The 16,339-nt window shown below is 45.4% G+C and overlaps 1 protein-coding gene across 5 annotated transcripts in view; it reads right to left on the bottom strand.

Moving 5' to 3' along the window:
• The window catches only part of LOC310705046 (uncharacterized protein), a 162,215-nt gene that overhangs the window by 31,816 nt on the left and 114,060 nt on the right, over positions 1-16,339 (bottom strand). For 3 of the 5 annotated variants that reach the window (XM_083499358.1, XM_083499356.1, XM_083499355.1), the window contains 3 exons: positions 12,524-12,605; positions 12,152-12,234; positions 9,024-9,150 (listed from right to left, as the gene is read on the bottom strand). In XM_083499358.1, the coding sequence (XP_083355484.1) occupies positions 9,024-9,150; positions 12,152-12,234; positions 12,524-12,605 (292 nt within the window). Of the gene's footprint in view, positions 1-9,023; positions 9,151-10,791; positions 12,128-12,151; positions 12,235-12,523; positions 12,606-16,339 lie in introns of those variants that run through there. The other 2 variants (XM_083499359.1, XM_083499357.1) reach the window with 2 other exon arrangements.

Here is a 16,339-nt window from a genome sequence, read left to right as displayed (position 1 = left end):
TAAATCTGCTGTGCTGGCACTTTCCCCCCTGTCCAGACAGGGTCCCGAGTAGCTCAAACAGGAAGATGCTAACCGCAGAATGTCCCGGTATAGCAGATGGCCGCGTAGGAGCATAAGGGCCGAAGTTCCTTCTTCTTCCTCCTTACCATAAATCAGGGGAAAGGTTAAATGCATGTTCAGACTGAAAAAGCAGAAGTTGGGAGGGAAATCTTTACATGATCAGGGGGCAAGGCTTGAATGCACTCATTGGTTTTCTTTTTGCTGCTGTGTGCGATTGTATCGATTATGTCATGTATGTACTCAGGTATAAAGCCTCTGGGCGCTGGAGCCCGGGGCCCAGTCTTTGGGAAAGGATTCCACTGGGTCTCTTATTGCTCAGCAATAAATATCACTTTCTTTTTCTCTACTGCTGCGCCTGTCAATTCTGGGACACAATTTGAGTGGCTGACTGGTACCTTAAAAATCCTTGCAACAAGGGGAATTATTTTACTTAGTAAGGCGTGGGGAGGGGTGCTGAGAGTGAGTTGTGGATTGTTGGGTAATGGGGAGTGTCTTTTTATGTCACCTGGACTGGTGTTGGGTGGGGATCTCTGTGGAGGTGTGAGGCTGGGGGGAATATTGATCGTGTTAGCTGTATTGATGGCTTGGGGGGAGAGGAAAAGGAGGAGGGGGTCACCAGTCCATCGGGTTGAGGTGATTTCTGGTTGCTTCATTCTGCCTTCTGCCACATTGGCCTCCACTCCCCGTTTGGTGTCGTCTGCAAATGGGATGAGCACCCCCTCAGTTCCTTCATCCAAGTCGTTCATAAAGATGTTGAACAACATCGGGCCCAGGACAGAACCCTGCAGCACCCCTCTTGTCACTTTCCCCCAGGATGAGGAGGAACCATGGAGGCGGACTGTGTGGGCTCGGTTAGTCAAATCCACCTAAGAGTTTCCTCATTCAGCCCATCTTTTAGAAGCTTAAAGGCAAAAATATTATGGGGGACTTCGTCAAAAGCCTTACTGAAATCAAGATGCATTATTTCCACAGCTATTCCCTGGTCAACAAAGTTTGTAACTCCATCCAGAAAAAGGGGAGGAGAGATTTCTCTGACTTTTCTTGTTTTTGAGAAAGCCATGCTTTTATCCTGTATGTTTATGTTGTGAAATCTTCAGATGAAAGGCACATAAATATTAAAAATGATAATAAATAAGGATATTGGCAAGCTGGAACATGTGCAAAGGAAGGCGATTAATGTATTTATTTAATTTATATACCATCCGACCCAGTGGTGCCAGCTTGAATAAAATATTGGTGGGAGGGGAGGGAGGTAAGGCCTGCCTTGCATAATCAATCACATGATGCATAAAGGGCATTGGAATGGCATTGCCTATCAACTGGGGGGGGACCCTCAAATATACTATATTAGGGTGTGAAACCTAAGACGCTGGCAAGTTAGCAATGTCATGTAACTTTAAGTAGTCAAGCTCGTTAAGTTGTTAAGTTGCTCAGTATATAAAGAGTGTTTGTTTTCTCTGTCTGTGGGGCGTGAAGCAAAAATGTCCGAAAGCTCCGGAGGTGTTTCTGTTATCTTTCTGCAATAAACCTGTCTTTGGAAAGACAGGCTTCCCTGTGTCGTTATTTCTTTGCTGCTGAGACTCTGAAGCTTGTACTGCAACAAGAATCTCTGCACTGGACTTAATTAATGCTCTGCAAAGAGAGCTGTTGCTGGTGGCGCAGCGGAAGCGTTTACTGGACCACTACACAAACTCTCTTAGGTTATGGACTCCTTCTACATTTCTACAGCTGTATTGTGTGCAGAGAAAGTGAAAGCAGCTTTCGGATGAGAGAAGACCGGCTTGGTCGTAAATCCAGCTCTTAAAGGCTTCAGAGGAGGCTGGAGGCGTCTGAAAAGTGAGTAAAACAAATCCCAAGGGGAAAGAGAAGCAAGGGCACACAGAGGGAGTAGCAGCAGACCCCAAGAATGGCAATGGAAAATTTCCAGGTTCCCTTTACAAAGTTGAACTCTGCTAATTACGTGCAGTGGTCTAAGAGGGCTCAAGTCTGGTTGGAAGCCAAAGAAGTGTGGGCTGACTATGTCCAGAGGCGAAAGCCGTTTGTGGCTGTTGCAGCAGATGCCACAGCAGAGCAACAGGCTGCTGCACATGCTCAGAACAGGGAACATGATAAAATGGACACTAAAGCTAGATGCATGTTGATGGCATCGATAGACGATTCCCAATTACCTCATGTGGAAAATTTAAGGTCTGCATTTGAAATTTGGGAAGCTCTTAGGCGAATTCACCATAGAGCCACGCCCGGAGAGAAGGTGAACATTATACGTGCCTTGTATGAGTTGAAACTGAAGCCAGGGGATAGTGTGGTTGAACACACGTCACAGATGACTGAGTATTTCAACCGACTGCCATCTTTAGGTGTGAATTTTCCTGAAAATATTAAAGTTTATACTCTGCTTAGCAGCCTGCATGCAGGGTTTGAAAACTTAGTACTAACTTTACAAGTTTTGCCAGAGGACCAGCTGAATATGAATTATGTGACTGGTAGATTGTGTGAACAAGAATATCAACATCATCGAAAACGTATTGATAATTCAAATACCCCAAGGGTTGGATGTTCAGATAATTCCCAGCGTGGGGAAACTAGCAGGCAGAGCTGTAAGGAAGCCTCACAAGTGTCTGCTATGGCCAGCAAGTCATGTTTTCGATGTGGCAGCAGGTTTCATTTGATAGCAAAGTGTCCAGAAAAGCAACAGGAATTTCAACAGTCCAAGGCCAGTTTCCGGAGTTACAGGGGAAGACGACGTGAGAACTACAAGAATCAACGATCCAGAGGGGGAGCAGGTGCTGATAAGGGACTATCTGCAATGGCAGCACAACAGAGTCCTAAAAGGAGCCAACAAACCTTGAAGTGGATAATTGACAGTGGAGCAAGTCACAGTTTAGTTCCAGCGACATCTAGTGGCCGCTTGATGAACTGCAAGACATTGCCAGTTGCAAAAACCGTGACTATAGCAGACAATAGTAAACGAGAAATGAACCTTAAAGGCACAATTTATGTTAACTGTTTGCAAACTAACCTTCCTGTTTTTGTTCTTCCAGGAATGAAGAATGGACTTTTGAGTGTGTCATGCCTGGTAAAAAGTGGTTTTAAGGTTGAGTTTGAAAAAGATGTGTGCACCATTTCGAAACAGGGGAAGGAGCTAGTTAAAATTCCCTGTGAGGATGGGCTTTTTGTTTTGGTTGAAGAGCAGTTAGCAGCAGGTAGATGTTCAACAGGTGAAGCGCAAGCTAAGTGTGTAAATAAGGCTCCTCATACAGGTTGTGCACATCTACTACACAGAAGGTTAGCTCATATATGCTTTAAGTATGTAAGAAAGATGCCAAATTTAGCTGAGGGGTGTAACATTAAACCCTGTCCAAATTTTCTGGATTGTTGTGCTTGTAAACATGCTAAGGTTAAGACATGTAACTATCCTAGATCTGATAGAGTAAGCAAGAAACCCTTTGAACTTGTGCACACAGACGTGTGTGGCCCTATGACAGTCAAATCGCTTGGAGGTGTGAGATTTATGCAAATTTTGGTGGATGACTTTTCAAGGGCTAGTTGGGTTTTCTTTCTGAAAGAAAAATCACAAGCAGCTTCCATCCTGATGGATTGGATTGAAGAAGTCGAATGTAAATTTGACACCAGGGTACGTAAAATACAATCAGATCGTGGTGGGGAATATGTGAACCACACGCTGGAGACGTGGTTAAAAAGGAAAGGTATAGTTCATAGACTTACCAATCCCTATTCACCACAGGAGAATGCAGTTGCCGAAAGAAAATTTTGAACATTACAGGAAGCCATTGCTGCTTTGCTGTTTGATTCTGGACTTCCACAGCGTTTTTGGGCTGAGGCTGCACTGTATGCGAATTATACTTTTAACAGAGTGTACAATATCACAGTAGGCAACACTCCTTACTTCATGCTATTTGGAAAAAAAACCAAAAATTGATCATCTAAGAGTTTTTGGATGTCGTGCTTATGTGCTGGTGCCTAGGGCACAACGTAGGAAAGGCGATCCTAGGTCTAAAGAAATGTTTTTCTGTGGTTATCAAGCAAACACAAAAGGTTGGAGATTTGTGAATGTAGAAGGCAATCAAACGAAAATCACAATCAGCAGAAGTGCGGAATTTTGTGAACAGGATGGTTGGAATAAAATTCATGGAAATCCTGACATACCATTTGATGTAGTGAACAGTAACAATGAAACTCAGGCCCCAGGGCAGGTGTTAGTTCCAGAACAGACTGAGGAATTTAAGTCTGAGGACGAGGGTGAGAAATCGTTTAGTTCACCCAAGTCTATAAAGTCAGAATCTTCTAGCTCTAAAAGTTCACCTGTACAGCAAGAGAGACGTGTAAAGTCAGAATCAGAAAGTTCTTCAACTACTAGTGACAAACAGGTGACGACTAGTGATTCTGCGTCAGAGGGGGGAACTGAAGGAACATCGCAGGAACTGTTAAGGCGTTCTAAGCGTACCAACAAAGGTAAACCTCCTGAAAGGTACCAAGCTATTAGTGTTAGGGCAGGTTTGGCAAATTGCGAACCTGAAAGTTTTGAGGAGGTTGAGCAATTACCCCAGGAGGAGGCCAGTAGGTGGCGTGAGGCCATGCAAAAGGAGTTGAATTCTATGAAAGAACTGGGTGTGTTTTCCATCACCAAACTGCCAGAAGGTACCAAGGCAGTAAGTTGTAGGTGGGTGTACAGGATAAAGACAACAGCAATGGGGAAACCAGAGTACAAAGCAAGGCTTGTAGCTCGAGGTTTTACACAAAGAAAGGGGTTACATTATTCCGAAGTCTATGCGCCTACTTCAAGGAGTGAAACCCTACGGGCACTATTAACAGTTGCTGCTCAGAAAGGGTTCAAAGTGAATCAATTTGATGTCTCTACAGCTTATCTTCATTCAGACTTGGCTGAAGAGCTCTATATGGAGCTACCGCCAGGATTGAAAGTTGGTAAATCAAATCAGGTATGGAAACTACATAAATCTATATATGGACTCAAGCAATCTGCTCATAATTGGAATGAGTGTTTGAATGATGTTTTGGTAGGCATTGGTTTTAGCAGGAGCAAGGCTGACAATTGCTTATATTTCAGAAGTTCAGGAGATGCTCAAGAATCTTTGCTTGTTTATGTAGATGACCTGATTTATACTTCAAAGACACAAGAAAAAGTAAAAAAACTAGCCAAAGAGTTAAATAAATACTTCAAAGTTAAGAATCTTGGTGATGTGAAGAAATGGGTCTGAAGTAATTTTGTTTTTTGTATTGCCAGCGAGAGGGGGTGTTGGGGTGTGAAACCTAAGACGCTGGCAAGTTAGCAATGTCATGTAACTTTAAGTAGTCAAGCTCGTTAAGTTGTTAAGTTGCTCAGTATATAAAGAGTGTTTGTTTTCTCTGTCTGTGGGGCGTGAAGCAAAAATGTCCGAAAGCTCCGGAGGTGTTTCTGTTATCTTTCTGCAATAAACCTGTCTTTGGAAAGACAGGCTTCCCTGTGTCGTTATTTCTTTGCTGCTGAGACTCTGAAGCTTGTACTGCAACAAGAATCTCTGCACTGGACTGAATTAATGCTCTGCAAAGAGAGCTGTTGCTGGTGGCACAGCGGAAGCGTTTACTGGACCAGTACACAAACTCTCTTATACTATTGGGGGGCAAAAACTCCTTGGTCTCTAAATGTTGACTCCTGTTCCCACATGTCTCAGGACAGTTACAACATAAAAACAACATAAAAACACAAAATACACATCAGTAACTCAACTCCCCACCACATTTTAAAAGGGCCTTAGATGTCAATGAGCCAAAGGCCTGGTTAAGAAGGTGCGGATTTGCCTGGCTCCTAAAGCTACAGAATGAAATATTTTTCCGACCTTTGTATGAATTCTTTGATGGGAAGTGAGAGAGGAGTCATCAGTGAAGCTCTTTCCACATTCCATGCTCTGATAGGGTTTCTCCCCTGTATGAATTCTCTGGTGCTTAGTGACAGCAGAACTGTGACTGAAGCTCGTTCCACATTCCATGCACTGATAGGTTTTCTCACCTGTATGAATTCTTCAATGTGAAGTGAGATCACTCTTGTGACTGAAGCTCTTTCCACGTTCCCCACACTGATAGGGTTTCTCCCCTGTATGAATTCTCTGATGCTTATTGAGACTGGAGCTCTGACTGAAGTTCTTTCCACATTCCACACAATGATAGGGTTTCTCCCCTGTATGAATTCTCTGATGAGAAGTGAGTTGGAAGCTGTCCCTGAAGCTCTTTCCACATTCCATGCACGGATAGGGTTTCTCACCTGTATGAATTCTCTGGTGCTTAGTGACAGCAGAGCTGTGACTGAAGCTCTTTCCACATTCCCCACACTGATAGGGTTTCTCCCCTATATGAATTCCCTGATGGGAAGTGAGAGAGGAGCTCTGACTGAAGTTCTTTCCACATTCCACAAAATGATAGGGTTTCTCTCCTGTATGAATTCTTCGAGGGGAAGTGAGTTGGAAGCTGTCCCTGAAGCTCTTTCCACATTCCATGCACGGATAGGGTTTCTCCCCTGTATGAATTCTCTGGTGCTCAGTGACAGCAGAACTGTGACTGAAGCTCTTTCCACATTCCACACACTGATAGGGTTTCTCTCCTGTATGAATTCTTCGATGGGAAGTGAGAGCACTCTTATGACTGAAGCTCTTTCCACATTCCACACACTGATAGGGTTTCTCACCTGTATGAATTCTCTGGTGCTTAGTGACATCAGAACTCTGACTGAAGCTCTTTCCACATTCCACACACTGATAGGGTTTCTCCCCTGTATGAATTCTCTGGTGCTTAGTGACAGCAGAACTGTGACTGAAGCTCTTTCCACATTCCACACACTGATAGGGTTTCTCTCCTGTATGAATTCTTCGATGGGAAGTGAGAGCACTCTTATGACTGAAGCTCTTTCCACATTCCACACACTGATAGGGTTTCTCCCCTGTATGAATTCTCTGGTGCTTAGTGACAGCAGAACTGTGACTGAAGCTCTTTCCACATTCCACACACTGATAGGGTTTCTCTCCTGTATGAATTCTTCGATGGGAAGTGAGAGCACTCTTATGACTGAAGCTCTTTCCACATTCCACACACTGATAGGGTTTCTCACCTGTATGAATTCTTCGATGGGAAGTGAGATCACTCTTACGACTATAGCTCTTTCCACATTCCCCACACTGATAGGGTTTCTCTCCTGTATGAATTCTTTGATGGGAAGTGAGAGAGGAGCTATCAGTGAAGCTCTTTCCACATTCCCCACACTGATAGGGTTTCTCCCCTGTATGAATTCTCTGATGGGAAGTGAGATGGGAGCTCTCCCTGAAGCTCTTCCCACATTCCATGCACTGACAGGGTTTGTCTCCTGTATGAATTCTCTGATGCTTAGTGAGATTGGAGCTCTGACTGCAGCTCTCCCCATACTCCAAATTTTTGCATGGCTTCTCCTCTCTGGGGATTTTGTCTGGTTCAGCCTTGTTCTCGATCTGCAATTCATCACAATCTGCAACGGAGACAAAAAGGGATTAGAGCCTCAGGAACAAATGAAGAAGTGAAGAGAGTTGCGTGTGTGTTCATTACCTTTGTGGTTTGTCATTAACCAACATATTTATTATTAGATTCTGATGGGTTGTTGAATGTTGCTTTCTTTGATATACTGTAGTGGTAAAATTGTGAAAGCCTTTTAGAAAAAAGTGCATTTCAGATGTTTGATGGCTCATAACACCACTTCTTTTGGAGCACAGTGGATGCTCGGGTTGCAAACATGATCCGTGTGGGAGACATGTTCGCAATCCGCAGCGTTCGCAACCTGCAGTGTTGCATCTGCGCATGTGTGGGTCGTAATTTGGTGGTTCTGCGCATGTGCAAGCACTGAAACCTGGAAGTAAGCCATTCCGGTACTTCCAGGTTCGGCGTAGTGCACAACCTGAAAACACGCAACCTTAAGCGACTGTAACCCGAGGTATGACTGCAATACCATAATATTATATAGCAATGGAAATATAATTTAATCAAGAATGTAGTGCAACAAAGTTTGTTCAATTATCTGTATTCTATCAAAGGTTATAGACATATGACCAGAAAAGGGAAGCACAACTTGCTTAGGTTGACTTTTGTCAGGGTATTATGTTATTGCTATCAATTTGGTTGGTAGTTACCCAGAAAGAGATGTAAAATCGTACTATTAAGTGAACAAGGCTACAGGTATGAAGAAATTAGAAGGAAGATTGGGGAAAACTTAACCAAAGCTGGTCTATATTTTTGAAGAGGTATAAGAGACTCAGTCACTCCAAAATCAGACTGGTAAAGGCAGGAAAAGGTGCACAACAGCAAGTGATGATCGAAGAATGGAGAGACTGGGCCTGCATGACAGAAGAAAATCATTACATTCTTCATTAAATTATTTTTCCATTGATATATAGTTTTATGCTGTTACTCCCAAAAAAGTGGTGTCATGAGGTATCAAAGCTCTGAAATACACTTTCTCCAAAAGGTTTCCACAATTTTGGTCACTCGTGTAAGTTGTTCATTTTAAAGTTAATTTACTTTTTATATGGGGACAGATTGTTATGATTAATGTTTCTGGTTTATATAAGTGTTGGAAGCCGCCCAGAGTAGCTGGGGCAACCCAGCCAGATGGGCAGAGTAAAAGTAAAAATTATTATCATCATCATCATCATCATCACTGCTACTGCTACCTGAGATTCAATAAGCCTGGCTCTTCTCTGGGATGGATTTTGTTTGGCCCAGTCATGTCATCCCCTCCATCTCCAATGTCAGTCGTGGTTCACAGAAAAAACTGGAATTTGCTGTTCAAGGTTTATTGTGGGGGTGTTAGGTTCCCCGGTGTTGTATTGGGCGCTGTTGAGCTATGTGGAAATGTATGAGGTTTGTTACATAGAGGTATTTTTTGAATTTGAATTTCCAGGCAGATAGGACGATCCCACAGGGAGCCTTACCAAGAGAGGCCACGATCCCATGATTCTCCTCCATGACGTCCTTATGCAGAGCTCTCTGGTCAGGATCCAGCAATGCCCACTCCTCGTCCGTGAAACAAACAGCGACATCTTCAAAGCACACTGGACCCTAAAAGAAAAAGGAAATGTCCTCTTCTGAGACATCAGAAATATGATCTGCTACACAATGCTCTGTTCTTTCCTTCCTCTTAATTGCTGTGTTGTTTCAATAAGATTGCTTTCTATAGGATTGACACTTTGACACGCATTCTGGAAACGTATGTCTAGATGCTTGGTTCTGGCCTTAAACTGCCCAAATTCTGCCAACTTCAGACAGGGTTGATTGTCTTCCCAAACAGTGATGGGCAGGCAACAATCCCCATAGATCTCTTGCACCAGGCATCTATAGAACTCCAGTTCCCTGCACAATTCCGACAGTGCAATGAACTCAGCCTCAGTAGAGGACAGCGCAATGAGACTTTGTTTCCGGGACTTCCATCCAACTAGAGATTCCCCAAACTTTAGTACCATCCCAGATACGAACTTCCTGTCATCCAGATTCGCCCCGTCGCTATCTGGCCAGCAAGTAAGCGCCATCTCACCTGCAGCTGACAGCTTGAGACTGAAGTCCTTGGTATCCTGCAGGTAACGCAGCACCTGCTTGATACCATGCCAGGTATTTACACTGGGCTTTGATGCTTCCCTACTGAGCAGATTGGTAGCAAAAGCAATGTCCGGCCTGCTCCATTGGGACAGATACAACAGATTACCCAGAGCGGACTGGAAGAGCTCAGCGTTCTCGCACTCAACGCGTTCTGCTAGCCAACTGTCTTTCACGTAGCTTCTCTCCATAGGTGCCCTAACCCCTGCTCAATGTTGCCTTTCTGACTGAGCAAGAAGCTTCCATCTTCAGTCCTGTCTATCTGAACACCTAAGTAGATCCTTACTGCACCCAGGTTCTTGAGCTGAAACCGTTTTCCAAGCTCTTTGGCAAACTTCTGCACCTGTTTGTTTGCCCCTGAGATGTGAATGATGTCATCAACAAAGATCAACACCATTTCCTGTGACTCTCCTGACCCTTTAAGGTACAGGCAGCTGTCAGCAAGACTCTTCCTGAAACCTAGCTTCTCTATGGCTTCATTCAGGTACAAGTTTCAATTACTGGCCGATTGCTTTAAGCCATAAATGGACTTGTGAAGCTTCCATACAGTATTTGGCTCATTGCCCTCAAACGCTGGAGGAGGAGGCATGTACAGATCCTCCTGGCAGTCTGAGTTCAAATCCACATCAAAGTGATTCACCTGAAAACCTCTTTGTGCAGCAATGGCTAAGAGCATGCGCAGAGTTTCACTTCTGGATGTGGGGGCATATACCTCAGTATAATGCAGCCCCTTTTGTGTGTGAACCCTCTGGCTACTGGCCTAGCCTGTTGCTGTGGTTTAAGACGGTAAACCCAGCGGCTGCTCACGGCCTGTTTGCCCACTGGCAACGTTGTGAGGGAGAACACGCCTAGAGACTCTATTGAGCTCATCTCCTTCTGCATTACCTCATGCCCTTTCCTGGCTTCTTCCTGAGGCAGTTTCTGAACACCCTCAAAACTTTCGGGTTCACACTGTACCATGCCAACCCATACACTTGTGACTGCAAACCTGTCAGGAGGCTTACCTTTCGTTGTGCGAGCTGAACATCTCAACCCAGTTTCAGGTACACCCTCAGACCCACTAGGACCAGCTAGAACGTCCTTGGCCTCAGAGAGCTCCCCCTGATTTACTGCGCTGTTTAGACTTCTCAGCTGAACCTGTGGGTGAGGAAGGAGCACTTCTCTGTTCAAGCTTCACAGCTTTAGGAGAAGTTCTTCCCTCTACCTGCTCTGGGTCAGGACTCTGTGCCTCAGCAGCAGGTTCAACCTCTATCTCTTCCTCATCAGCAGAGTCTTGCAGACTCTCTGAAAGAAGATCAGGGTTCCCATGTATGCGTGTGCATCCATTCTACTCACAGAAGTCAGCACTTCTGCTGAGCAGAATCCTGGACTGATTGCCTGTTGGATAGGCAAATCTCCACCCCTTGGTCCCTGGCTCATACCCACAGAAAATCATCTTTTGGGACCTAGGGCCACCCTTTCTGAGCTTGGCCTTTGGCACAAGGACCCAGGCCTCACAGCCTGAGTACAGCTGGGTTAAAGTGGTTCTGTTATGTTTTCTATCAAGGTCATGCTGACTATAAGAAGAGGCCAGAAGGAGCCTGGGTTTCTCTCTCTCTCTCTCTCTCTCTCTCTCTCTCTCTCTCTCTCCTTTCTGGTGTTCTGTACATTGTATGCTGAGTGTTGAGGTTTAAACTTATTATAAGTTGTGGGAAATTTCAGTTAAGTTTGCTGCAACTGGATTTCTTATGGACAGGGCCAATCCTGAATGTTTTGGATTTGGGACCATTATGCTCATTTGTCTTCAGTAGCAGTAAAGCTCTGCTGGGTGAAATACAATTGCCTCTGGTCTATTTTGGGGAATCCTGCAACGTCTTTACGTTTTCACTCTGGTAACTATACATTGGAGTTCTGCCTGGATCAATACTGAGTAGAATTCCATGACAGGGTCTTCCTCCATGAAATCAGCTGCCAAAAGAGAAGGCCACTAGCTCCCCACAGCTTTCCAAGTCCCCTCTCTCTGGGGTTTCTGGCAAGTGATCCAACAGTGCGCCAGTGTGCAGCCTGCCTTTGCTCCTCCATTGTCAGAAGTCTCCGGGCTCTGAGAGACAAGCAGGGATGGGGGCTTATGGCAGAAGGAGAGGGAGCCCCCGGTGGCTCCTCCTTCTCCTGACTCGCCTCTGCCTCTCGACCTTCCTCCTCCCACTCGCCTCCTTCCTCTTCTGCCTCCGATTCTTCACTGCATTCTGCCTCAGAGTCTCCCAGCTCACTAAGCCCTGTTTCCCCTTCAGCTTCTGACACCTCCTCTTCCCAGGTTTCTCCCTCTTCTCCCTCTGACCGCTCATCCTTCCTCCACCTCCACTCCTTGGGCTGAGACATTTTCCCTTCCTGGTTCCCCGGCTGCTTCCTCCCACCATTCCTCTGTGCCCAACCAGTCCATGACATTGCTCCATCCGTCAGCCTCTGTCCCCACAAGGCAGCTTCCCCTGACCTGATCTGGTTCCACAGACGCTGCTTCCCTTCTGCTCCCATGAAAAGATGGATCAGGAGGTCTTCCTGGCATCATTCTGTCTCCTGAAAGAGAAAACAGGTAAGCAGGATGCCAGGCGTGCCCATGTCTCTCACAGGTGAAACAGGGCATCTCTATCTACAGATGGGCCTTTCAGAAAGCCTTACCTGCTGAGTGCATTTGGACATTTGTGCCCACTTCATATGTTAGTCATGCAGAAATACATCTCTCCTCCTCTGGACCCTTCCTCCCAAATCCCCCCCCCCAAAAAAAAACTTGATGAAAAGAACCCAGAGATTATATGGGAAACCAACAGAATGAGACCAAATGGAGAAAAACCGCCTTCTTCCTTACCCGGTGGCCTCTCTCTGGTGTCCAACGGAGGCCTCTCTGCCTCACAGGAATCCAGGTCCATTTCTGCAAAATGATCCCTTTTCTGAAAGAGCAACAAGGATTCAAAACAGAGAATGAATGACAAGAAATAGTAGTAGTAGATAGGTAGCCGTGTTGGTCTGCCATAGTCAAAATAAAAAAAATTCCTTCCAGTAGCACCTTAAAGACCAACTAAGTTAGTTCTTGGTATAAGCTTTCGTGTGCATGCACACTTCTTCAGATACACTGAAACAGAAGTTGCCAGATCCTTCTATATAGTGAGAAGGTGGGAAGGGGTGTTACTCAGAAGGGTGGTGGGAATGGGAGATAGTCAGATAGCTGGGAGAGCCTGTTGACGACTCTTAACGACTGTAATAGGTCTTACAAGAAATAGCAGAAAGATAATGGAAAAGTAAAAAACTTTAATGGTGTGAGATCTCATTCCATGGATGCCTTCCCAGAAAAATGATGGGCCATCAGCAGAGCATTATGGGATGCTCTCCATCCTCTTTGGAGCCCCTAATAATAATAATAATAATATTTTTTTATTTGTACCCCACCCTCCCTGGCCGGAGCCAATCTTTTGGCGGCTAACATCATAAATCTAACACAGTATACAAAGAACATAAGAACAAGCAAGCGATTAATTAAAATACTTCTTAAAATTAGTTCAAAACAAATTAAAATCTGGACAGACTGCAGGCCACTGGTATAATAATAATAATAATAATAATAATAATAATAATAATTTATTATTTATACCCCGCCCATCTGGCTGGATTTCCCCAGCCACTCTGGGCGGCTTCCAAAAGAATATTAAAATACTGTGATACATCAAACATTAAAAACTTCCCTAAACCGGGCTGCCTTCAGATGTCTTCTAAAAGTCTGGTAGTTGTTCTTCTCTTTGACATGTGGAGGGAGGGCGTTCCACAGGGAGGGCGCCACTACTAAGAAGGCCCTCTGCCTAAAGACAACTATGAAAAATGCTGGGTTGAAGCGAAAAAAGATTTAGAAATTTGATCAAATTTGAAGCTTTCACTGCTGGGCCGTATTGCTGCGGTAAAAATGAATACATTGCCTAGAATGTTGTTTTTGTTTCAAACATTGCAAATTGTGGACAAAATGGATTGTTTCAAGAGGTGGCAGAGAGATATTTCTAAATTTGTCTGGCACAGCAAGAAGCCTAGAATAAAATTTAAAATATTAACAGATGCAAAGGAAAGAGGTGGATTTGCCCTGCCAGACTTTAAGCCTCAGCGCCTAGGGCTTGCCGATCGAAAGGTCGGCGGTTCGAATCCCCGCGGCGGGGTGCGCTTCCGCTGCTCGGTCCCAGCGCCTGCCAACCTAGCAGTTCGAAAGCACCCCCGGGTGCAAGTAGATAAATAGGTACCGCTTACCAGCGGGAAGGTAAACGGCGTTCCGTGTGCTGCGCTGGCTCGCCAGATGCAGCTTTGTCACGCTGGCCACGTGACCCGGAAGTGTCTCCGGACAGCGCCGGCCCCCGGCCTATAGATGTGAGATGGGCGCACAAACCCCAGAGTCTGTCAAGACTGGCCCGTTCGGGCAGGGGTACCTTTACCTTTACCTTAATGCCTGGATAAGGACTTATTGGAAAATAAAACTCCAAGGTGGTTGTCACCGATGGAAGCAAAAGCTCTGAAAAAGCTCAATATGGAGGCCAAATGGCCGAAATATTGGGAAATTTTGGAACAAGAAGGAGACAAATTGAAATTGCAGAGTTTTGAGAAATTAAAAAACAAAGTGCAAGATTGGCTTCATTATTATCAGATAATGGAGACATATAATTTGGATAAGAAAATTGGTTTCCAGGTGAAAAAATCAAAATTAGAAACAGAACGGTTAGAACCTAAAACTAAGACTTTGTCAAAAATGTATAACTTGCTGTTGAAATGGAATACTCAGGATGAAACGGTGAAATCTGTTATGATTAAATGGGCACAAGAAGTTGGACATAACATTAAGTTTGCTGACTGGGAACAGTTGTGGACCACAGGTATGAAGTTTACGGCATGTAATGCCTTAAGAGAGAATATTATGAAAATGATTTACAGGTGGTACATGACCCCAGTCAAGCTTGCAAAAATCTATCATTTGCCCGATAATAAATGTTGGAAATGTAAAGAAACTGAAGGTACATTCTTTCACCTTTGGTGGACGTGCCCAAGGATTAAAGCTTTCTGGGAAATGATATGTAATGAACTGAAAAAGGTATTTAAATATACCTTCTTGAAGAATCCAGAGGCCTTCCTCCTGGGCATAGTCGGCCAATTGGTGCCAAAGAAGGATAGATTTTTTTTTATGTACGCTACAACAGCAGCAAGAATACTCATTGCAAAGTATTGGAAGACACAAGATTGACCCACTCTGGAAGAATGGCAGATGAAGGTGATGGACTATATGGAACTGGCAGAAATGACTGGCAGAATCCGAGACCAGGGAGAAGAGTCACCGCCTTCACTGGTTCTGATTTGAAAGAGAGGTAGAGCTGGGTATCAACTGCATACTGATGAACACCCAGCCCAAACCCCCTGATGATCTCTCCCAGCGGCTGCATGTAGATGTTGAAAAGCATGGGGGAGAGGACAGAACCCTGAGGCACCCCACAAGTGAGAGCCCAGGGGTCTGAACACTCATCCCCCCCACCACTTTCTGGACATGGCCCAGGAGGAAGGAGCGGAACCACTGTATGACAGTGGCCCCAGCTCCCAGCCCCTCAAGACGGTCCAGAAGGATGTTATGGTCGATGGTATCAAACGCCGCTGAGAGATCCAGCAGAACTAGGAAACAGCTCTCACCTTTGTCCCTAGCCCGCCGGAGATCATCAACCAGTGCGACCAAGGCAGTTTCAGTCCCATGATGAGGCCTGAATCCCGACTGGAAGGGATCCAAATGGTCCGCTTCTTCCAGGCGTGCCTGGAGTTGTTCGGCAACCACTCGCTCAATCACCTTGCCCAAGAATGGAAGATTTGAGAGTGGGCGATAGTTGGCCATCGTGGCCGCAATAAAGATGGTTTTTTAAGAAGCGGTTTAATAACCGCCTCTTTCAGCGGTTCTGGGAAGGCTCCCTCACGGAGGGAAGCATTCACCACCCCACGAAGCCCATGGCCCAGTCCTTCCCGGCTAGCTTTTATAAGCCAGGATGGGCAAGGATCCAGGAGACACGTGGTTGGTTTCACTCGTCCAAGCAGCCTGTCCACATCCTCGGAGGTAACAGATTGGAACTGATCCCACACAACTTGACTAGACAGGACTCTAGCACTCTCCCGCCCCGGCCCTGCTCCCACGGTGGCGTCTACTTCTTCCTGAATCTGAGCGACTATATCTGCAAAAAACTTTGCAAAATCATTGCAAGAGTCATGTGGCCCGTACTGGGCCCCGATGTTGCAGGTGGTTCCGCTAAATTGCGGACCACCTAAGAAAGTCTCCTGCTGCTGTTTTCTGCAGATGCAATAGAGGCGGGGAAGAAAGTCTTCTTCGCCGTCGCTACCGCCACTTGGTAGGCTCGACATTGAGCTCTAACCCGTGTCCGGTCAGCTTCAGAATGGGTCATCCGCCACCGGCGCTCTAGCCGTTTCAACGATTGTTTCATTGCCCTCAGATCCGTGGAAAACCACGGGGCTGTCCGGGCTCCATGCAATCGGAGAGGGCGCTTCGGAGCCAAACAGTCAATAGCCCTGGTTAACTCCACATTCCAGCGGGCCACCAGGGAATCAGCTGAAAGGCCATCAACATGGGATAAAGCATCCCCTACCACTCTCTGGAAACCATTTGGAT

The sequence above is a fragment of the Podarcis liolepis genome (genome assembly GCF_965112155.1).
Source record: "Podarcis liolepis genome assembly, chromosome: 4".
Classification (NCBI taxonomy): domain Eukaryota; kingdom Metazoa; phylum Chordata; class Lepidosauria; order Squamata; family Lacertidae; genus Podarcis; species Podarcis liolepis.
The sequence above is the reverse complement of the archived record's forward strand: the minus strand, read 5'-3'. Positions and strand labels throughout refer to the sequence as shown.